At 45.8% G+C, this 16,013-nt stretch overlaps 2 protein-coding genes across 6 annotated transcripts in view; one reads left to right on the top strand and one right to left on the bottom strand.

Annotated features, from left to right (window-relative positions):
* LETMD1 (LETM1 domain containing 1) overlaps positions 1-1,974 on the top strand; it is a 19,742-nt gene extending 17,768 nt beyond the window's left edge. For both annotated transcript variants that reach the window (XM_078336692.1, XM_078336691.1), the window contains exon 9: positions 642-1,974. In XM_078336692.1, the coding sequence (XP_078192818.1) occupies positions 642-661 (20 nt within the window). In that variant the 3' untranslated portion in view covers positions 662-1,974. The remainder of the gene's footprint in view (positions 1-641) is intronic.
* CSRNP2 (cysteine and serine rich nuclear protein 2) overlaps positions 1-16,013 on the bottom strand; it is a 21,384-nt gene extending 5,371 nt beyond the window's left edge. The window contains exons 1-5 of one of the 4 annotated variants that reach the window (XM_035256769.3): positions 15,645-16,013; positions 9,966-10,117; positions 9,499-9,735; positions 6,575-6,834; positions 1,053-1,349 (exon numbers count right to left, since the gene is read on the bottom strand). In XM_035256769.3, the coding sequence (XP_035112660.1) occupies positions 1,053-1,349; positions 6,575-6,834; positions 9,499-9,649 (708 nt within the window). In that variant the 5' untranslated portion in view covers positions 9,650-9,735; positions 9,966-10,117; positions 15,645-16,013. The remainder of the gene's footprint in view (positions 1-1,052; positions 1,350-6,574; positions 6,835-9,498; positions 9,736-9,965; positions 10,118-15,644) is intronic. The other 3 variants (XM_035256768.3, XM_009003789.5, XM_002752472.7) reach the window with 3 other exon arrangements.

Here is a 16,013-nt window from a genome sequence, read left to right as displayed (position 1 = left end):
GGCGGAGGTTGTAGTGAGCCGAGATCTCGGCACTTCACTCCAGCCTATGCAACAGAACAAGACCCCATCTCAAAAAAAAAAAAGTCGGGGGGCCAAGAAGGGATGATACTTTCTCTTTCAGGAAACTGTGGTTTTAAGCTCTGCTAGGCCAGGTGTGATACTGAATTATAAAGCTCTGGAAACCATTTTGATTCTTCAAAATTGGAGTAAAGGTACGAAGTGTTCACAGATGAATCTGTAGGCCTACCTCATTTCTCTGCTTCTTTTTTGAGATGGTGTCTTGCTCTGTTGCCCCGGCTGGAGTGTAGTGCCATGATCATAGCTCACTGCAACCTATGCCTCCAGGCTCAAGTGATCCTCCTCGCATCTCAGCCTCCTAAGTAGCTGGGACTACAGGCCACCACGTCCAACTAATTTTTGTATTTTTTGTAGAGATGGGGTTTAGCCACGTTGCCTGGACTGGTCTCGAACTCCTGGGAAGCAATGTGCCTGCCCACCTCGGCTTCCCAAAGTGCTGGGATTATAGGTGTGAGCCATAGCACCCAACCCTGCTTCCTTTTATCTCAAGGAATCAGTCAGTATTTAGGAAACAGTTACTAAATGTTAAATGTACTAACTCCTCTTCATCTCTTTGCTAACAGCTGCTTATTATCACCTCTGAGAAATGAAACAAAGATAAGAGATACCTCCACAGCCTAAGAATCCTGTCATGTTTGTTTTCTCTTCAAAAAAATTTTTGTTTTTAAGAGACAGGGTCTCTGTCACCCAGGCTGGAGTGCACTGTTGTAAACTCAGCTCACTGCAGCCTTAACCTCCTGGCCTCGAGATCCTCCTACCTCAGCCTCCCAAGTAGCCAGGATTAGAGGTGTGAGCCACCATCCCTGGCCATGTGCTCTTCGCTTACTCTGTTGATGGAGGAGGGTTGTGGAACTGGGAGTGTTCACAGCCACAGGAAATCCATCCCTGAATGGGCCTGCCATGTTCAGTGGCACCCACACCTCACCCTGCTGACCCAGGTGTAGATATACTATCTCAGGCCAACTTGGACTGACCTGGCATTTAATTCCAGCCTGGCTGCAGGCACACGCTTCTGGATCACAATATAGTCGGCAGTCACAACCACATTCTTCCCGAGACAGGCGGATGGCTCGAAGTTCTTGCTTCTCTTCAGCATCAATGCGGTGGACCCCAGAAGCCCTCAGCAGGGCCCGTCGCCGTTTGGTGGGCAAAGGCTGCAGGAAGAAGTAATCATCCACCTCCACATTTTCCACATCAATATCTTCATCTGATACATCATCCAGTGTCAGGCCATCGGCCTCCACCGACTCCACTGTCCCATTCTTGGTCAGCTGCCAAGAGACAGGAAAGGTTAGCCTCACAGGCATGAGTGGCATGCACCTCCTCACAGTAACCATCCCAGAGCCTTGAACTTTCTGCAATCATGGGAATATCTGCTCTCCAAAACAATGGCAGCTACTAGCACATGTGGCTACTGAGCACTAGAAATGCTGCAACTGGAAAACTGTCATTTTTTTTTTTTGAGAAAAGAGTCTGACAGTTGTCCAGGCGGAAGTACAGTGCTGCAATCTTGGCTCACTGTAACCTCCGCCTCCTGGGTTTAAGTGATTCTCCTGCCTCCCAAGTAGCTGGGATTACAGGCATGAGCAACCACACCTGGTTAATTTTTTCTATTTTTAGTAGAGATGGGGTTTCACTGTGTTGGCCGGGCTAGTCTTGAACTCCTGGCCTCAAGTGATCCACACACCTTGGCCTCCCAAAGTGCTGGGGTCCACTGTGCCAGCCCAATTTACATAATTTTAATTGAATGGCTAAATGTGACTTCCGGCTACTATATTTGCTAGCGCAGGTCAAAAGAATAAATCTAGAGTGAGAAGACAGGAAATCACATATAGCATCACCTTTCTGGGTCCAAGCTTCTCAAAAACCTGCCTCATCTTCCCTCCTACACAAAAATATATTTCCACAAACATATCCTCCATTTCCAGACATGTGTCCCCTAATTTATGCTCACTTGCCTTCTTATTTTTTTAAGATGGGGTTTCACCATGATGGCCAGGCTGGTCTTGAACTCCTGACCTCAGGTGATCCACCCACCTCGGCCTCCCAAAGTGCTAGGATCATAGGCATGAGCCACCGCGCCTGGCCTCACTTGCCTTCTAACACAGAGAGGAAAAGGTATATGAATGACTGGATGATCCTCGGATATACCGAAAAATGTGAAACACTCTTCAACTTGCACCCATTGAATGCAAAACTACCTTCTTGAAAAAAAACATACATTAAAGTATAGTAAAAGGCTACCAGATCTTAAACAATGAATTCGAATCCTCACAGTGTGAACAATTACCTGTGCATGCACTAAAGAGCTTCATTTTACTGTAAGGAGAAAAAGCAAATATATTAACAGGTATTAAAGAAAGCCCTTAGCCGAGAAAAAATGTATTCCTCTCCTTTCTAATCTTTTTATTTTTTTTTGAGACAGGGTCTCACTATGTTGCTCAGGATGGAGTACAGTGCATGATCTTGGCTCACTGCAACCTCCGGCTCCTGGGTTCAAGTGATTCTCCTGCCTCAGCCCCCTGAGTAGCTGGGATAACAGGTGCCTACCACCATACCCGGCTAATTTTTGTATTTTTAGTAGAGACAGGGTTTCACCATGTTGGCCAGGCTGGTCTCGAACTCCCGACCCCAAGTGACCTACCCGCCTTGGCCTCCCAAAGTCCTACAATTACAAGTATGACCCACTGCACCAGGCCTAATCCTTTTTTATTGGACTTCAAAGAAAAGCTGTATGTGAGGAAAGGTGGTATAAATAATACCGCACGTACTATCTGCAGGCAGAAATCTGGGTTTTCTGGGCTGGGATCGATGGAGAGCCAAGAAAGGGAGTCTCGGTGGAAGGGCAGATTGAAGACAAGCCGTGGCTGAAAGAGTTCTGAAAACTCACTAGAGAATTCAAGTAAAGAAAATGAGGCCTCATAATCTCTGGGGCTCTGGAAGCTGCTAGCAGGATGAAAGCCATGTGACTGGAGTCTTTGGTTGATTTCATCAGACAACCACAGAGTAGAGCTGGTAAAGGAACAACTCCTGGGAGAGATGTGATGCAATGGACTTGGGTAATCAGCTACACACCTGGTTTTTTTGTTTGTGGGGGAGGTGGTAGAGAAATGAAGAGCAGTAAAGTGGGGCTTCTGGAGGTTCCCTGGTCAGTTATTTTGGTACTCAGCAGGCCAACTACAAGGGCCTTTGTGTAGACCTCAGGATTGCTCCTCTCTAGTCTCCAGGGTTGATCTCCCCTTAAGTATCCCTCCTCCTACTGTCCTCTCGTAGGCAAGGGATTAAAGATGTAACAGAAGGAAACTCATGTAGATTCAAGAATTTAAATATCAGGATAGAAGTGGCATTTCAAATCAGTGAGCAAAGAGTCTTCTAGTCTTTAAATGGTATTAGAACAACTGGATATTTTCTGCGGGAAAAAAATTCTCAATTTACACTATTCATGATAATGAATTCCATATGGGTAACAGGCCAAAATACAAAAAATGAAATTAAAATATTAGAAAAATTATAGTTAAAGGCCAGGAGTGGTGGCTCATGCCTATAATCCCAGCACTTTGGGAGGCCGAGGCGGGTGGATCACGAGGCCAGGAGATCAAGACCATCCTGGCTAACACAGTGAAACCCTGACTCTACTAAAAAATACAAAAAATTAACCAGGCATGGTGGTGGGTGCCTGTAATCCCAGCTACTCAGGAGGCTGAGGCAGGAGAATCACTTGAATCCGGGAGGTCGAGGTTGCAGGAAGTCAAGATAGTGCCATCACACTCCAGCATGAGTGACAGAGCGAGACTCCATTTAAAAAAAAAAAAAATTATAGCTAACTAAAGTTGCAGAACACCAAGCAGCTGCTGAAACAACCCTAAAGGAAAACAAACATTAGATGGTACATGAGACATGAGAGATGCAGAATGTACATTTTTGAAACTTTACAGAGGGCTAAAAAAATAGGCCTGGTGCAGTGGTGCATGACTGTTATTCCAGCACCATTGAGAGACTAAGGTGGAATAATCACTTGAGGCCAGGAGTTCAAGACCAGTGTGGGCAACAGAACAAAGACCCTATCTCTACAAAAATGACAAAAATTGGCCAGACACAGTGGCTTACTCCTGTAATCCTAGCCCTTTTGGAGGCCGAGGCAGGTGGATCACTTGAGGTGAGGACTTTGAGACCACCTGGCCAACATGGCAAAACCTTGTCTCTACTAAAAATAAAAACTTAGCCAGAGTACATGCCTGTAATCTCAGCTGAGGAAGACTGAGGAACAAGAATCATCTGAACCTAGGAGGTGGAGGTTGCAGTTAACTGAGATCATGCCACTGCACTCCAGCCTGGGCAACAGAGTAAGACCTTGTCTCAAAAAAAAAAAAAAAAAACCCTACAAAATTAAGCGGGTGTGGTGGTGGTGCAGCTGTAAGTCACAGCTATTTGGGAGGCTGAGGCAGGAGGACTACTTGAGGCCAGAAGTTTGAAGTTATAATGAGCTATAATCAGGCCTCTGCACTCCAGCCTAGGTGACAGAGCGAGACCCTGTCTCAAGAAAAAAAAATTCTAAGGAAAGAATAAACTAGGTCAGGTAAAAAAGCCTGATGCAGTGGCCCACACCGGTTGTCCCAACTACTTGGGAGGCTTAAGTGGGAGGATCACTTGAGCCCAGGAGTTTGAGACTAGCCTGGACAATGAGACCCCATCTTTAAAAAAAACAAAATAATGTATTAGATGTTACCACTGCTGGTACTCACTAAACATCCTGCTAACAAGTAGAGATCCTGTGTCTGCCTTGGGTTTGCCTGGCTTTGTCCCTAGAATTCCTGTAAGTGGAGAACACAGAACAGGATGGTATACTGTTTTGACAGATCATTCCTCTGCCAAAGAGTTTTCTTCTAGGGAAGGAAGGAATGTCTTCATTGCAACTGATGAGAACAGTGTTTGTTTGCCCAGCTGTTGCTATAGCAGCTGGAAGGTTAGAGGGTCAGTGATGAAATTCCTCAGACAGAGGAAAGGGAAGCCTGAATGTCATTCTATAGTGAGAAAAACAGGTGCAGGGCTTTAGGAATAGTCTGAGGGAAATCAACACACAGCTCTCAGAGAAAGAAAGGAATGAGGTGCTCTGGTTAGCCTACATCCTCTGCCACCAGATCTCTAACTCTACCACATTCTAATGTGTCTCTCTCATGACTGTGCAAATAATGGAGCTGCCTGTTTTAATATGGGTCAGCATGCTTTGAGCTCCAAAGAAACCTGGCCAGGCTTAAACCAGTGTTCTTCAAATTTGGAATCAGGAACTCTGGGGGAAATGTTTGAGAACTAATAAAACTATGGCTGTAGGAATACCCAACACTGCTAAGATAAAAATGGGTGGCTCTGACGAGCCATTGAAGAGCTGGTGCTGTATCACGTGGCAGGTGCAGTATTATACAAGTCTACATAACTATTTGATAATGCTGTTTGCACCTACAAGATTATCACTTAAGGGTGACAGGGGTTATAGAAACAGCAGGATCTTTTCAGAAATATCCAAAACCTGTTCTATGCATCCAGACAAGGGACAATCATTTGACCAGAAACTGAAAATTGTGCTTCCTTGGGTTCCAGTGTGACAGACCTGAATGCATTCAGGTATTCACATTTTAAACTTAAAAAAACTATTTTTGGGGTTGGGCATGGTGGCTCATGCCTGTAAGCCCAGCACTTTGGGAGGCCGAGGAGGATGATCACTTGAGCCCAGGAGTTGAGACCAACCTGGGCAAGGTTGCAAGACTCCATTATTATTAAAAAAACATACTAGCCAGGTGTGGTATGGTCCCCAGGTTCTTGGGAGGCTGAAATGGCAGATGGCTTGAGGCCAGGAGTTCAAGGCTGCAGTGAGCTATGATTGCACCACTGCACTCCAGCCTGGGTGGCCCTTTCTCAAAAATAAATAAATAAATAATAATAATAAAATTGAGGGAGGCAGTGGTGATTTGGGAGGGGGAAATTCTAGGGAAGCCATTTTGCTATACCTCATAGACTCCCCTGCCAGATAAAAAGAATGGAGTCTTCGACTGAAATTTGATTCCAAATCTGAGATTTTTCATTACAAAGAGTTAGAATCTCTATGCCCCAAGGACAACAGTCAAATTAAAAAATAATAATAATAAGTTGGGTGCAGTGGCTCATGCCTGGAATCTCAGCACTTTGGGTGGCTGAGACAGGTGGATCACTTGAGACCAGGAGTTCAAGACCAGCCTGGCCAACATGGCAAAACCCCGTCTGTACTAAAAATACAAAAACTAGAAGGGTGCACACCTGTAATCCCATCTACTCAGGAGAAATCACTTGAACCTGGGAGACAGAGGTTGCATGAGCTGAGATCATACCAATGCACTCCAGCCTGGGCAAGAGAGTAAGACTCTGTCTCAAAAAAAAAAAAAAATACAACTCAATCAATCAATCAACCAGTGAACCTAAATGGTTTCCCACATGGGCAGCAGCACACCCCAGACCCCTTAGGCACCTTCATTTTCTTGGCATGGAGTTTCTCTTCCTTCAGGTGCTCACGCAGAATCTCTCGATGGTTTACCTCCTGTTCTTGGGCAAACTCACAGAGTGTGTAGCTCCGTACAGAGTTATGGCGCTGAGCCATGCCCAAAGAGCTACCACCCTGGCTGGGCACGCTGGTGAAACCCTGGCGCCGGGCAAAGTAGTATACAGTCACCTGGTCAAAGCGTACATTCTTCCTCCGCAGCTGCTTCTGCCGCTTCAGGATGGATGTGGCTGAGAAAGGAGCACAGAGAGATGTTTTTTATTATTATTATTATTTTTTTGAGACAGGAGTTTCGCTCTGTTGCCCAGGCTGGCGTGCAGTGGCACCATCTTGGCTTACTGCAGCCTCTGCCTCCCAAGTAGCTGGGATTACAGGTGTGTGCCACCACTCCCAGCTAATTTTTGTATTTTATTAGAGGCGGGGTTTCACAATTGGCCAGGCTAGTCTCAAACTCCCAACCTCAGGTGATCTGCCCGCTTCAGCCTCCCAAAGTGCTGGAATTACAGGCGTGAGCCACCGCACCTGCCCAAGAGATGTCTTATTAACTCAGGGATGACCTGTTTGGGGAGCTTGTTCTTTCTCATCCATCTAGGCTCTCAACTCTTCTCTAAATATGTTCCCTATGCCTAGAGAACTGTCTAATATCTTCAAATCCTAAATGCTCTGTTGGAAGGGACCTTGAACCTCAGCTGGTTCATACCACTGCCTCCAGACTGACTATACCTAAACAGATGACCACAAAATCCATTTTTAGACATCACCTGGGAAGAGGATCTCCAGGTAATCTTTTGTGGATGTGACAATCTATAGCTTTACTCTCCAGTACCGCAGCTACTAGCCACATGTGGCAATTTAAGCTAATTAAAATTAAATAAAATTTAAAATTTAGTTCCTCAATTATACTAACCACATTTCTTTATTTTCTTTTTTCCTCTGAGACAGGGTCTTACTCTGTCACCCAGGCTAGAGTCCAGTAGCATAATCACGGCTCACTGCAGCCTCAACCTCCTGGGCTCAAGTGATCCACCTGTCTCAGCCACCCCATCAAGTGATGCTCCCACCTTAGCCCCCAGAGTAGCTGGGACTATAGGTGTGTGCCACCACACCCAGCTAATTTCTGTATTTTTTGTAGAGACAGGGTTTCGCCATGTTGCCCAGGCTGGTCTTGAACTCCTGAGTTCAAGTGATCTACCGACCTCAACTTCCCAAAGTGCTGAGATTATAGGCGTGAGCCATTGCCCCCAGCCACTAACCACATTTCAAGTGCTGAATAGCCACATATGGCAACTGGCTACAGTTGGACAATGGAGATACAGAACACTTTTTTTTTTTTTTTGAGACAGAGTCTCGCTCTGTCACCCAGGCTGGAGTGCAATAGTGCGATCCTGACTCACTGCAACAGCTGCCTCCTGGGTTCAAGTGATTCTCTTGTCTCAGAGTAGCTGGAATTACAGGTGACCGCCACCACACCTGGCTTTTTTGTATTTTTAATAGAGATGGGGTTTCGCCATGTTGGCCAGGCTGGTTTTGAACTCCTGACCTCAGGTAAGCTGACTGCCTCGGCCTCCCAAAGTGCTGGGATTACAGGTGTTAGCCACTGCACCCAACCAGAACATTTCTATCATAACAGAAAATTCCACTGGATAGCACATACCTATAGCAGTGGACAACAAACTGTCAAGTGCCAGACAGTAACTATTTTAGGCTCTACAGGCCATGAGGTCTCTTTTGCAATGAATTCAACTCTGCCACTGTAGCATGAAAGCCATCAGAGACAATGGGTATGACTGTGTTCCAATAAAACATTATTTTATTTATTTATTTACTTTTGAGATGGAGTTTCGCTCTTGTTGCCCAGGCTGGAGTGCAATGACACGATCTTGGCTCACGGCAACCTCTTCCTACCAGGTTCAAGTGATTCTCCTGCCTCAGCCTCCCAAAGTCACTAGGATTATAAGCTTGCACCACCATACCCGGCTAATTTCGTATTTTTAGTAGAGAAGGGGTTTCACCATGTTGGTCAGGCTGGTCTCAAACTCTCAACTTCAGGTGATCCACCTGCCTCAGTCTCCCAAAGTGCTGGTTTACAGGCATGAGCCACTGAGCCCAGCCGTTCCAATAAAACTTTATTTACAAAACAGGTATTGGGCCAGATTTAGCCCATGGGCAACCCCTCATATATAGTATCAAAAGTTCTTTCCAAGAACTACTTGAGCTGTAAGAATTAAGAAATCTTGGCAGGGCATAGCGGCTCATGCCTGTGATCCCTGCACTTTGGGAGGCCGAGGCAGGTGGATCACCTGAGGTCAGGAGTTGGAGACCAACCTTGCCAACATGATGAAACCCTATATCTACTAAAAATACAAAAAATCAGCTGGGTATGGTGGCAGGTGCCTGTAATCCAAGCTACTCGAAAGGCCTGAGGCAGGAGAATCACTTGAACCCGGCAGGTGGAGGTTGCGGTGAGCTGAGATCGCATCACTGCATTTCAGCCTGGGCAATAAGAGCAAAACTCCGTCTCAGAGAAAAAAAAAAAAAAGAATTAAGAAATCTGGATTTGCCCCAGTTGTCCAAGCAGCAAGCATTTATATTCTGCTACAGCTACAATTTCCTGGAACTCTCTGGGACTCTAGTGGGGGCAGGGTAGAGTCCTGGACTCCTTCTTCAATCTAATTTAACCCATTCTGGGAACCAGCAAACCACAACACAAGTAAAATCAGCTAGAATAAATCAGACTTTAGTCTACAGTATTAGAGAAATGAGGTCCTCCAAAGAGCAAGGAAAGACGATGATTAAAGGCAAATCCCCAAGCTACATAGAAGCTGTCTCAAGCTGCCATGGGTTCTGATGCTTAGGGAATGTGGGTATAGGCAGGGAGGGAGCAGCTTACTCACGTGTGAAGCTGGCAGTGGTAGGAGGATTGAGGCTGTCGCAGCTGTCAGCACTGTCACTGCTAGAGATCTCATCATCTGAGTTGGAAATTGATGAGCCCACATCCACATCATCAAACTTCCTCTTGAGACCCGAGGCCGTGAACGCATCCATTGGTTTCAAAGGGGTTTCCTTGGGGAGCCCACCAAGTTGGCCCCAAATCCCCTGTTCACCACCAGCTAGCCAGGTACATTAGGATTCTGCCCAGGGGAAAAAAGAAATCAGCATTCCTGTCCACAGACAGACCCCTCCCAAGTCTTTACACACAGATCACTGAAGGAAGAAAGCACCTGACTTAGCGCTGATGTCTGATTTCTCAAGATTACATAATTTTTCTACTAACTCTAACCAACATTCTCCTACTTTTGTTTCCCTTCAGCCCCTCCAGTCTCAATCACTCTTAGAATAATGAGATGGGTAGTAGCAGCACCTTTCCCAGTGGAGGGAAGGCCTCTGCTTCCAATCCAGCTGGGGTCTAGGCTTCATTAACCCAGGAATCACAGTAGCTGCTCTTCTGATCACAGGAAAGCTCTCCAAGGGACCAGTGAGAGGAACTTGAGATCAAAAGCACAATTATCACTGCTGCTTGTTTGATTAGCAAAAAAAAAAAAGGAAAAAAAGAAAAGCAGAATTAGGCTTTGCCTAAACCAAGACTAGACCCAATTATTTATTTATTTTAGAGACAGGGTCTCACTATGTTGCCCAGGCTGGTCTTGAACACCTGGGCTCAAGCAATCCTCTTGCCTCAGCCTCCAGAGTAGTTGGGACTACAGGCATGCACCACTGCAACCAGCTAGACCCACTTATTTTTCCTAGTGATAATAAGGCGTGGCATTTCCCAAGGTGCATATCTTATGGATATTAATAGATTTTACATGGAAATAGGACTGCTGTGTAAAAAGGGTTTAGAAAATTGCCTATAGTGGAAACTCTTAGAGGCTTTACCTATACTAATAAGGATGGTGAAGCCTGAGAACACAGAATGCAGTGTTTCTACAAACCTGATTGTGGAACCCACTGTTTCCATGTTACTTTATGGTGCAAATAATGCTTAGAGTACTTTGTGGGAAATACTGCTCTATGCTCTCAATTTTGAAGGACATTAGCAATCAGGAAAACCCTTTACCCAGACCTTCAAGTGTAAAGTGTCTCACCAGGCTTCTATAAAGGTCAAATTTAGTACCAAGGAATGAACCCAAGATTAGAATCTTTCCCAGCCTCAAACTGCTCCATAAAATAGGGCTCATCTGGTCTGTTACCATCCTCTGTGCAAGGACATCATAGCTTTACAATCTTTGCTCTCTATAAAGAAATCAGCAAGGGGAAAACAAACAGCAAGAGAAGTAACCATTTATTCTGGTTATATCAATATGGCAAGCAGTGTTGTTTTCAACACATCTTCATACCAAGGAGTCTGAGATAGTCCATTTCCTAGGTACAGATCTTTTTATTTCGTCTTTGGATTTAAGTTCCAGAAGGACACAAAGCTGCTCAGCACAAATGCTGTCAGAGCTGGAGCCACGTGTGATGAGACAGGAACCCTCCCCTGCCTCAGTAATGCCAGAACCTCCCCAGACTATGATCTCACTAGTTGCTAATTATGCAGCAGGAATAACAACACTGCCCAGAGCGACAGGGCTGCATTACTGCAGAGCAGCTACCCAGAATATACTGTGGTGTCAAGAGATGCTTGCTACAGAGCTGTTTTTCTGGACTGTGTCTGTTGAAAGCAATTTGCCTGCTCTTGGATCAGCTCTACAAAGTCAACCAGACCTAATAAGTACCTTAGAGAAGATATTTCCTAATCTATCCCGATTGCATCAAATTCTGCATTCAAGTCACAAGATGTAACTAAGAAACCTCAGCCATCAGAAGTCTCAGACAAGCACATTCCTGAAATAAATTTGGCCACAAAAGAAAAAAAAAGAATAAAGTATTTGATAAAAATTGTAATTAAATTTTAAAATGAGCCCAAAGTATCAGTTCAGTTCTTCAGGTTACTGATCTTACCATCAGAGGTCTCATTCTTAGGGCATGGTAAGAAAGGAGGGAGTCAAGGGCTTTTTACGGGTTAAGATTTTAGCTGGGTTTAAAGCTACCTATCAGCAAACACGTTTCTCATTCCATTCTATTGTAGGGGGAGGAGGAACCCCTTGTGATCGAATACTTATGTGGGTGGGATTTTTTAGAGACAGAATAACGTTGCCCACTGAATTTAATTTTGCCTCCCCACTTATCAGCTACATGATAAATCAGCCTGAGCTAACAATCTGCTTTCTCAGAGGGTTTTAGGCCCTGGGTTTTAACTGAGCTTCAGTTAGTGCTGCTTCTAGAAAAGTGGGCTTTTGGCCAGGCACAATGGCTCACACCTATAATCCCAGCACTTTGGGAGGCTGAGGGAGATAGATTGCTTGAGTCCAGGAGCTAGAGACCAGCCTGGGCAGCCCTGCAAAACCCCATCTCTACAAAAAATACAAAAATTAGTGGGGTATGGTGGTGTGCGCCTGTAGTCCCTGCTACTTGGGAGGCTGAGGTGGGAGGATCGCTTGAGCCCAAGAGATTGAGGCTTGCAGTGAGCTGTGATTGTGCTACTGCCCGCTAGCCTGGGCAACAGGGCAAGACCTTATCAACAACAACAAAAAAGGAAGGAGCTAGCTAGCTTTTTCCTTGGCCTGGAAACACTCAAGGATGTATGACTAGAAATAAATGTACACTCCTGTTCTTTCCTCAGGTGTCCCTGGGCTTCTAGTAGTGTTTTCTTTGAATATTTCTCTTTACGCCCCATATGAACTTGGGTCTGCTCCAAAATCATCTTTATTACTAGAACTCTCCATGGTTGGCAGGGCATGGTGGCTCACACCTGTAATCCCAGCACTTTGGGAGGCTGAGGCGGGTGGATCACCTGAGGTCACGAGTTCAAGACCAGCCTGGTCAACATGGTGAAACCCCCATCTCTACTAAAAATAAAAAATTAGACAGGTGTGGTGGTGGGTGCCTGTAATCCCAGCTACTTGGAGGCTGAGGCAGGAGAATCACTTGAACCTTGGAGGCAGAGGTTGCAGTGAGCCAGGATCACACCACTGCACTCTAGCTTAGGCAACAGAGAGAGACTCATCTAAAAAAAAAAAAAAAAAAATTCTCCATGGTCTTAACCCTCAGGAGTGTAAGTTCTCTTTAGGTTACTTTTTGTGAATTTGGATGCAGCAAGGATTGCTGGCTGCTTGTTCTGTTCTCCTCTTTTTTTCTACTTCTGGAATAGTGGTTTCTGGGCAATGATAGGAGAGGTAGGTAAGAATGAAGAAAAAAGATGTGACACCTAGGAGAAAAGTATTTTCCTTAAGCTGTCTGAAAACTGGAACCTATGGCTATTTGTGTAAATAACCTGTATAATGACTATGATCAAACTCTTCCATTCACGTGGATGGAACTCAGCAAAGTCCTCAAAGAGACTCCGTTGCTCTCTTCGCCCTACCCAGGCCCTGTTAGCAGCACTTCCTCTGACATTGGCTCCATTATTTTTTACTTTCTTTTCTTTTTTTTTTTCTGCTGCTCCTTCTATATCTTTTTCACTCTTTTTTCTTTCTTTTTTTTTTATGCTGCTGCTCCATTATTTTTTAAAAAAGAAAAAAGATCTATTATGTCTTGACAACCAACAGAAGATTACATTTCAACCCAACTCTCTGATGTGAACTTGACTTTTAGATAAAAGATGTTCACTGGGCACCAAGAACAAACCTCCTGTTCACTTCCATAGTGCCCCGAAGAAATCCTTCTTTGGGAGGCTGAGGCAGGAAGATTGCTTGTGTCCAGAACTGCAAAACCAACTTGGCCAACATAGAGAGACCCTGTCTCTGTATTTTAAAGAAATTGGCCAAGTGCAGTGGGCCACATGCCTGCAGGCCCAGCACTTTGGGAGGCCAAGGTGGGCAGATCACTTGAGGCCAGGAGTTCAAGACCAATCTGGCCAACATGGCAAACCCCACCCCCTGCCTACTAAAAATACAAAAATTAGCTGGGCATGGTGGTGTGTGCCTGTCATCCCAGCTACTCCGTAGGCTAAGGTGGGGGGATTGCTTGAACCCAGGAGGCAGAGGTTGCAGTGAGCTGAGATCGAGCCACTCTACTCCAGCCTAGGTGACAGAGCCAGACCCTGTCTCAAAAATAACAAATAACGATAATTTTAAATAAATCTTTTTAAAAAGAAATCTTTCTTTGCAACAGTAACAATTAAAATAGTTTCCATACTTTCCAATTCATCAAATCAATCTTTCAAACTACAACTAGAAATCAGTCATTCCTACCTCTCTAACCTATTCATTGGTAGAGGATCAATATCTGTGTTTAAGAGAGAAACTTCTAAGTTTTATAGCCTGGGAATGCAGGTGAAAACTGACTGTTAACTGTCAAAATGACCAACTCAACAAATGCTTTTGGAGAAAACAACGCAACCCTCTATAAAAGCTTTTAAATCCCAGTGAAATTAAAGGTCAGCTGACACTTTCTGGCTACATGTCTTGTGGTCTTTTTTCAAGGGTTTCTGGCTGAACATTTCCCAATGGTATATGAAATAGTTAAGATCCAGAGCACAGAAGACATTAGGTTAGCACCGTATACACAGGCTACCAGCATATGTGTATTTTACTACTAGATCTAATTTTTTTTCCGGCCTATAAGGACTCCTATAATCACCAAAACAAACAAAATTTTTTAAAACCTAGAATATGTGAGACCAGCAAGAGGGACTGGCCCAAGCAATATTTTCTAGAAAAATGTATTTGCAAAGTTTAGGTAATACAAGTTTCTTTCTTAAATTAGTCCAAAATAATAAGCTACATCTCACAAGGAGAAAGCCTCTCCACTCAACTGGAATCCAACCTTTTGCTTGCTAAAGGTCAAGAAACCAAAATCTCTTGGTTTTGGGTTTTTTTGTTTTTTTTTTTTATGATCAGGGCTGCCATCTGTAGCTGGGTTGGAGGAAGGAAGGGTTGCTGCTGTGTTATGATAAACCTGAATAATAATGACCTGCCCTGTTTCCCCTTTTACAAGATACTGTGGTTGATTCTCAAATACTATAAATTTGATGGACCCATGTCTTTGTGATCACCAGGATCATGAACTTAGAGAGCACTCAAATGAAAACCCTCCATTTAAGCTAGGTATTTAAAGAAAGCCGTGCACCCACCACCCCCACTCCCCATTCACTAACACAAGGTTAGGATTTGGCTTTCCATGCCTAAACTACCATCGTGTGGAAGACAGGAGATCTTTGTGGGAACTGGAACATGATGCTGCATTAACTCTCAAGGATATGCAGTCATTTATCACACCGGCACAACCAACATCCTGGCTTTGGAGATTTACAAAACAGCCAGGAAAGAAAAAATTGGAACTATGGATTTACCCTGAACTGAAAACTGCAGGACAAGGGGACAGTGTTGTCTTTTGGGGATAACTTCTAGCATTTCATATTGAAGAACAGTTCGTGTGTCACACTGCCACTCTCAACCCCTTTAAAAGGATGAATCAAGACCGCAGCACTAAAAGGGACGGGTGGCAGTTGGCTGCATGTTTGGGCCTATGAAAAAAGATCAAGCTAGCAACCAGGGGAAGCGATGCTTTCCTTTTCCTACACGACGCCAGAAATATGGGAAACATCAGGAACCGGAGAGAAGGGACATGTCAAGTCACCAGTTCCCTTTAATGAACACGCCTGCGGAACCCTTCAGCTCTCGGCCCACTTTCCTCTGATTCCCGCTAACCTTTCCGCTCATTCCAATCCTCTGCAGCCCCTACCCAGCCTTCCTCATCCCTTCCTGCCTGCTACTCACAAATTCCCAACCACTCCTCCCACATTTTCCTCTGTTCCCCCTCCCCTTCCTTCACTTTCCTCCATCCTACATCATTCTCCACTCCATTCCGAACTCAATCCTCATCCGCAATCCTGCAGGCTTCCAAGCCGCCCATCGGTCTCCCTCGAGCTGCCCCCGCAGTCCGGGCCCGCGTCCTGGGTGCCCCTCGCTCCCACGCCTCTTCCCGACGCCGTTCCTTCCCAACGGCACCCGACCTCCCTGCCCCCCGACCGCTCCCGTCCGAGCCTCTCATTTCTGACCCCTCCATCCGCACGGCTCTGGGCTTGACCACTCCTCCACGGCCGCCCGAGGGCCGATCCCGAGAAAGGACGAGGCGGCACCCTCCGCCCCGCACCCCTAGGCCCATTACCGGCCCCGCCGCAGCTGCCTCCTCCGGTGATGGTCTCTGCCGCCCCCGCTGCCGCCGCCGCCCTACCCCGGGTGGGAAGAAGGGAGGAGCGAGCGAGTCCCGGGCCCCGCGGCGACGGCCCGGGATCTCCCTGGGCGGCAGGGCGCAGAGGGAAGGCGGTGGGCAGCCCGGCCGGCAGGCAGAGAGGGCCGGGCGGCTCCGGCAACTCTGGCGCCCCCAGCAGCAGACGCCCAGAACCGCCCGGGCTCCGGCTAACAAT

This window comes from Callithrix jacchus, chromosome 9, assembly GCF_049354715.1.
Source record: "Callithrix jacchus isolate 240 chromosome 9, calJac240_pri, whole genome shotgun sequence".
Taxonomy (NCBI): domain Eukaryota; kingdom Metazoa; phylum Chordata; class Mammalia; order Primates; family Cebidae; genus Callithrix; species Callithrix jacchus.
The sequence above is the reverse complement of the archived record's forward strand: the minus strand, read 5'-3'. Positions and strand labels throughout refer to the sequence as shown.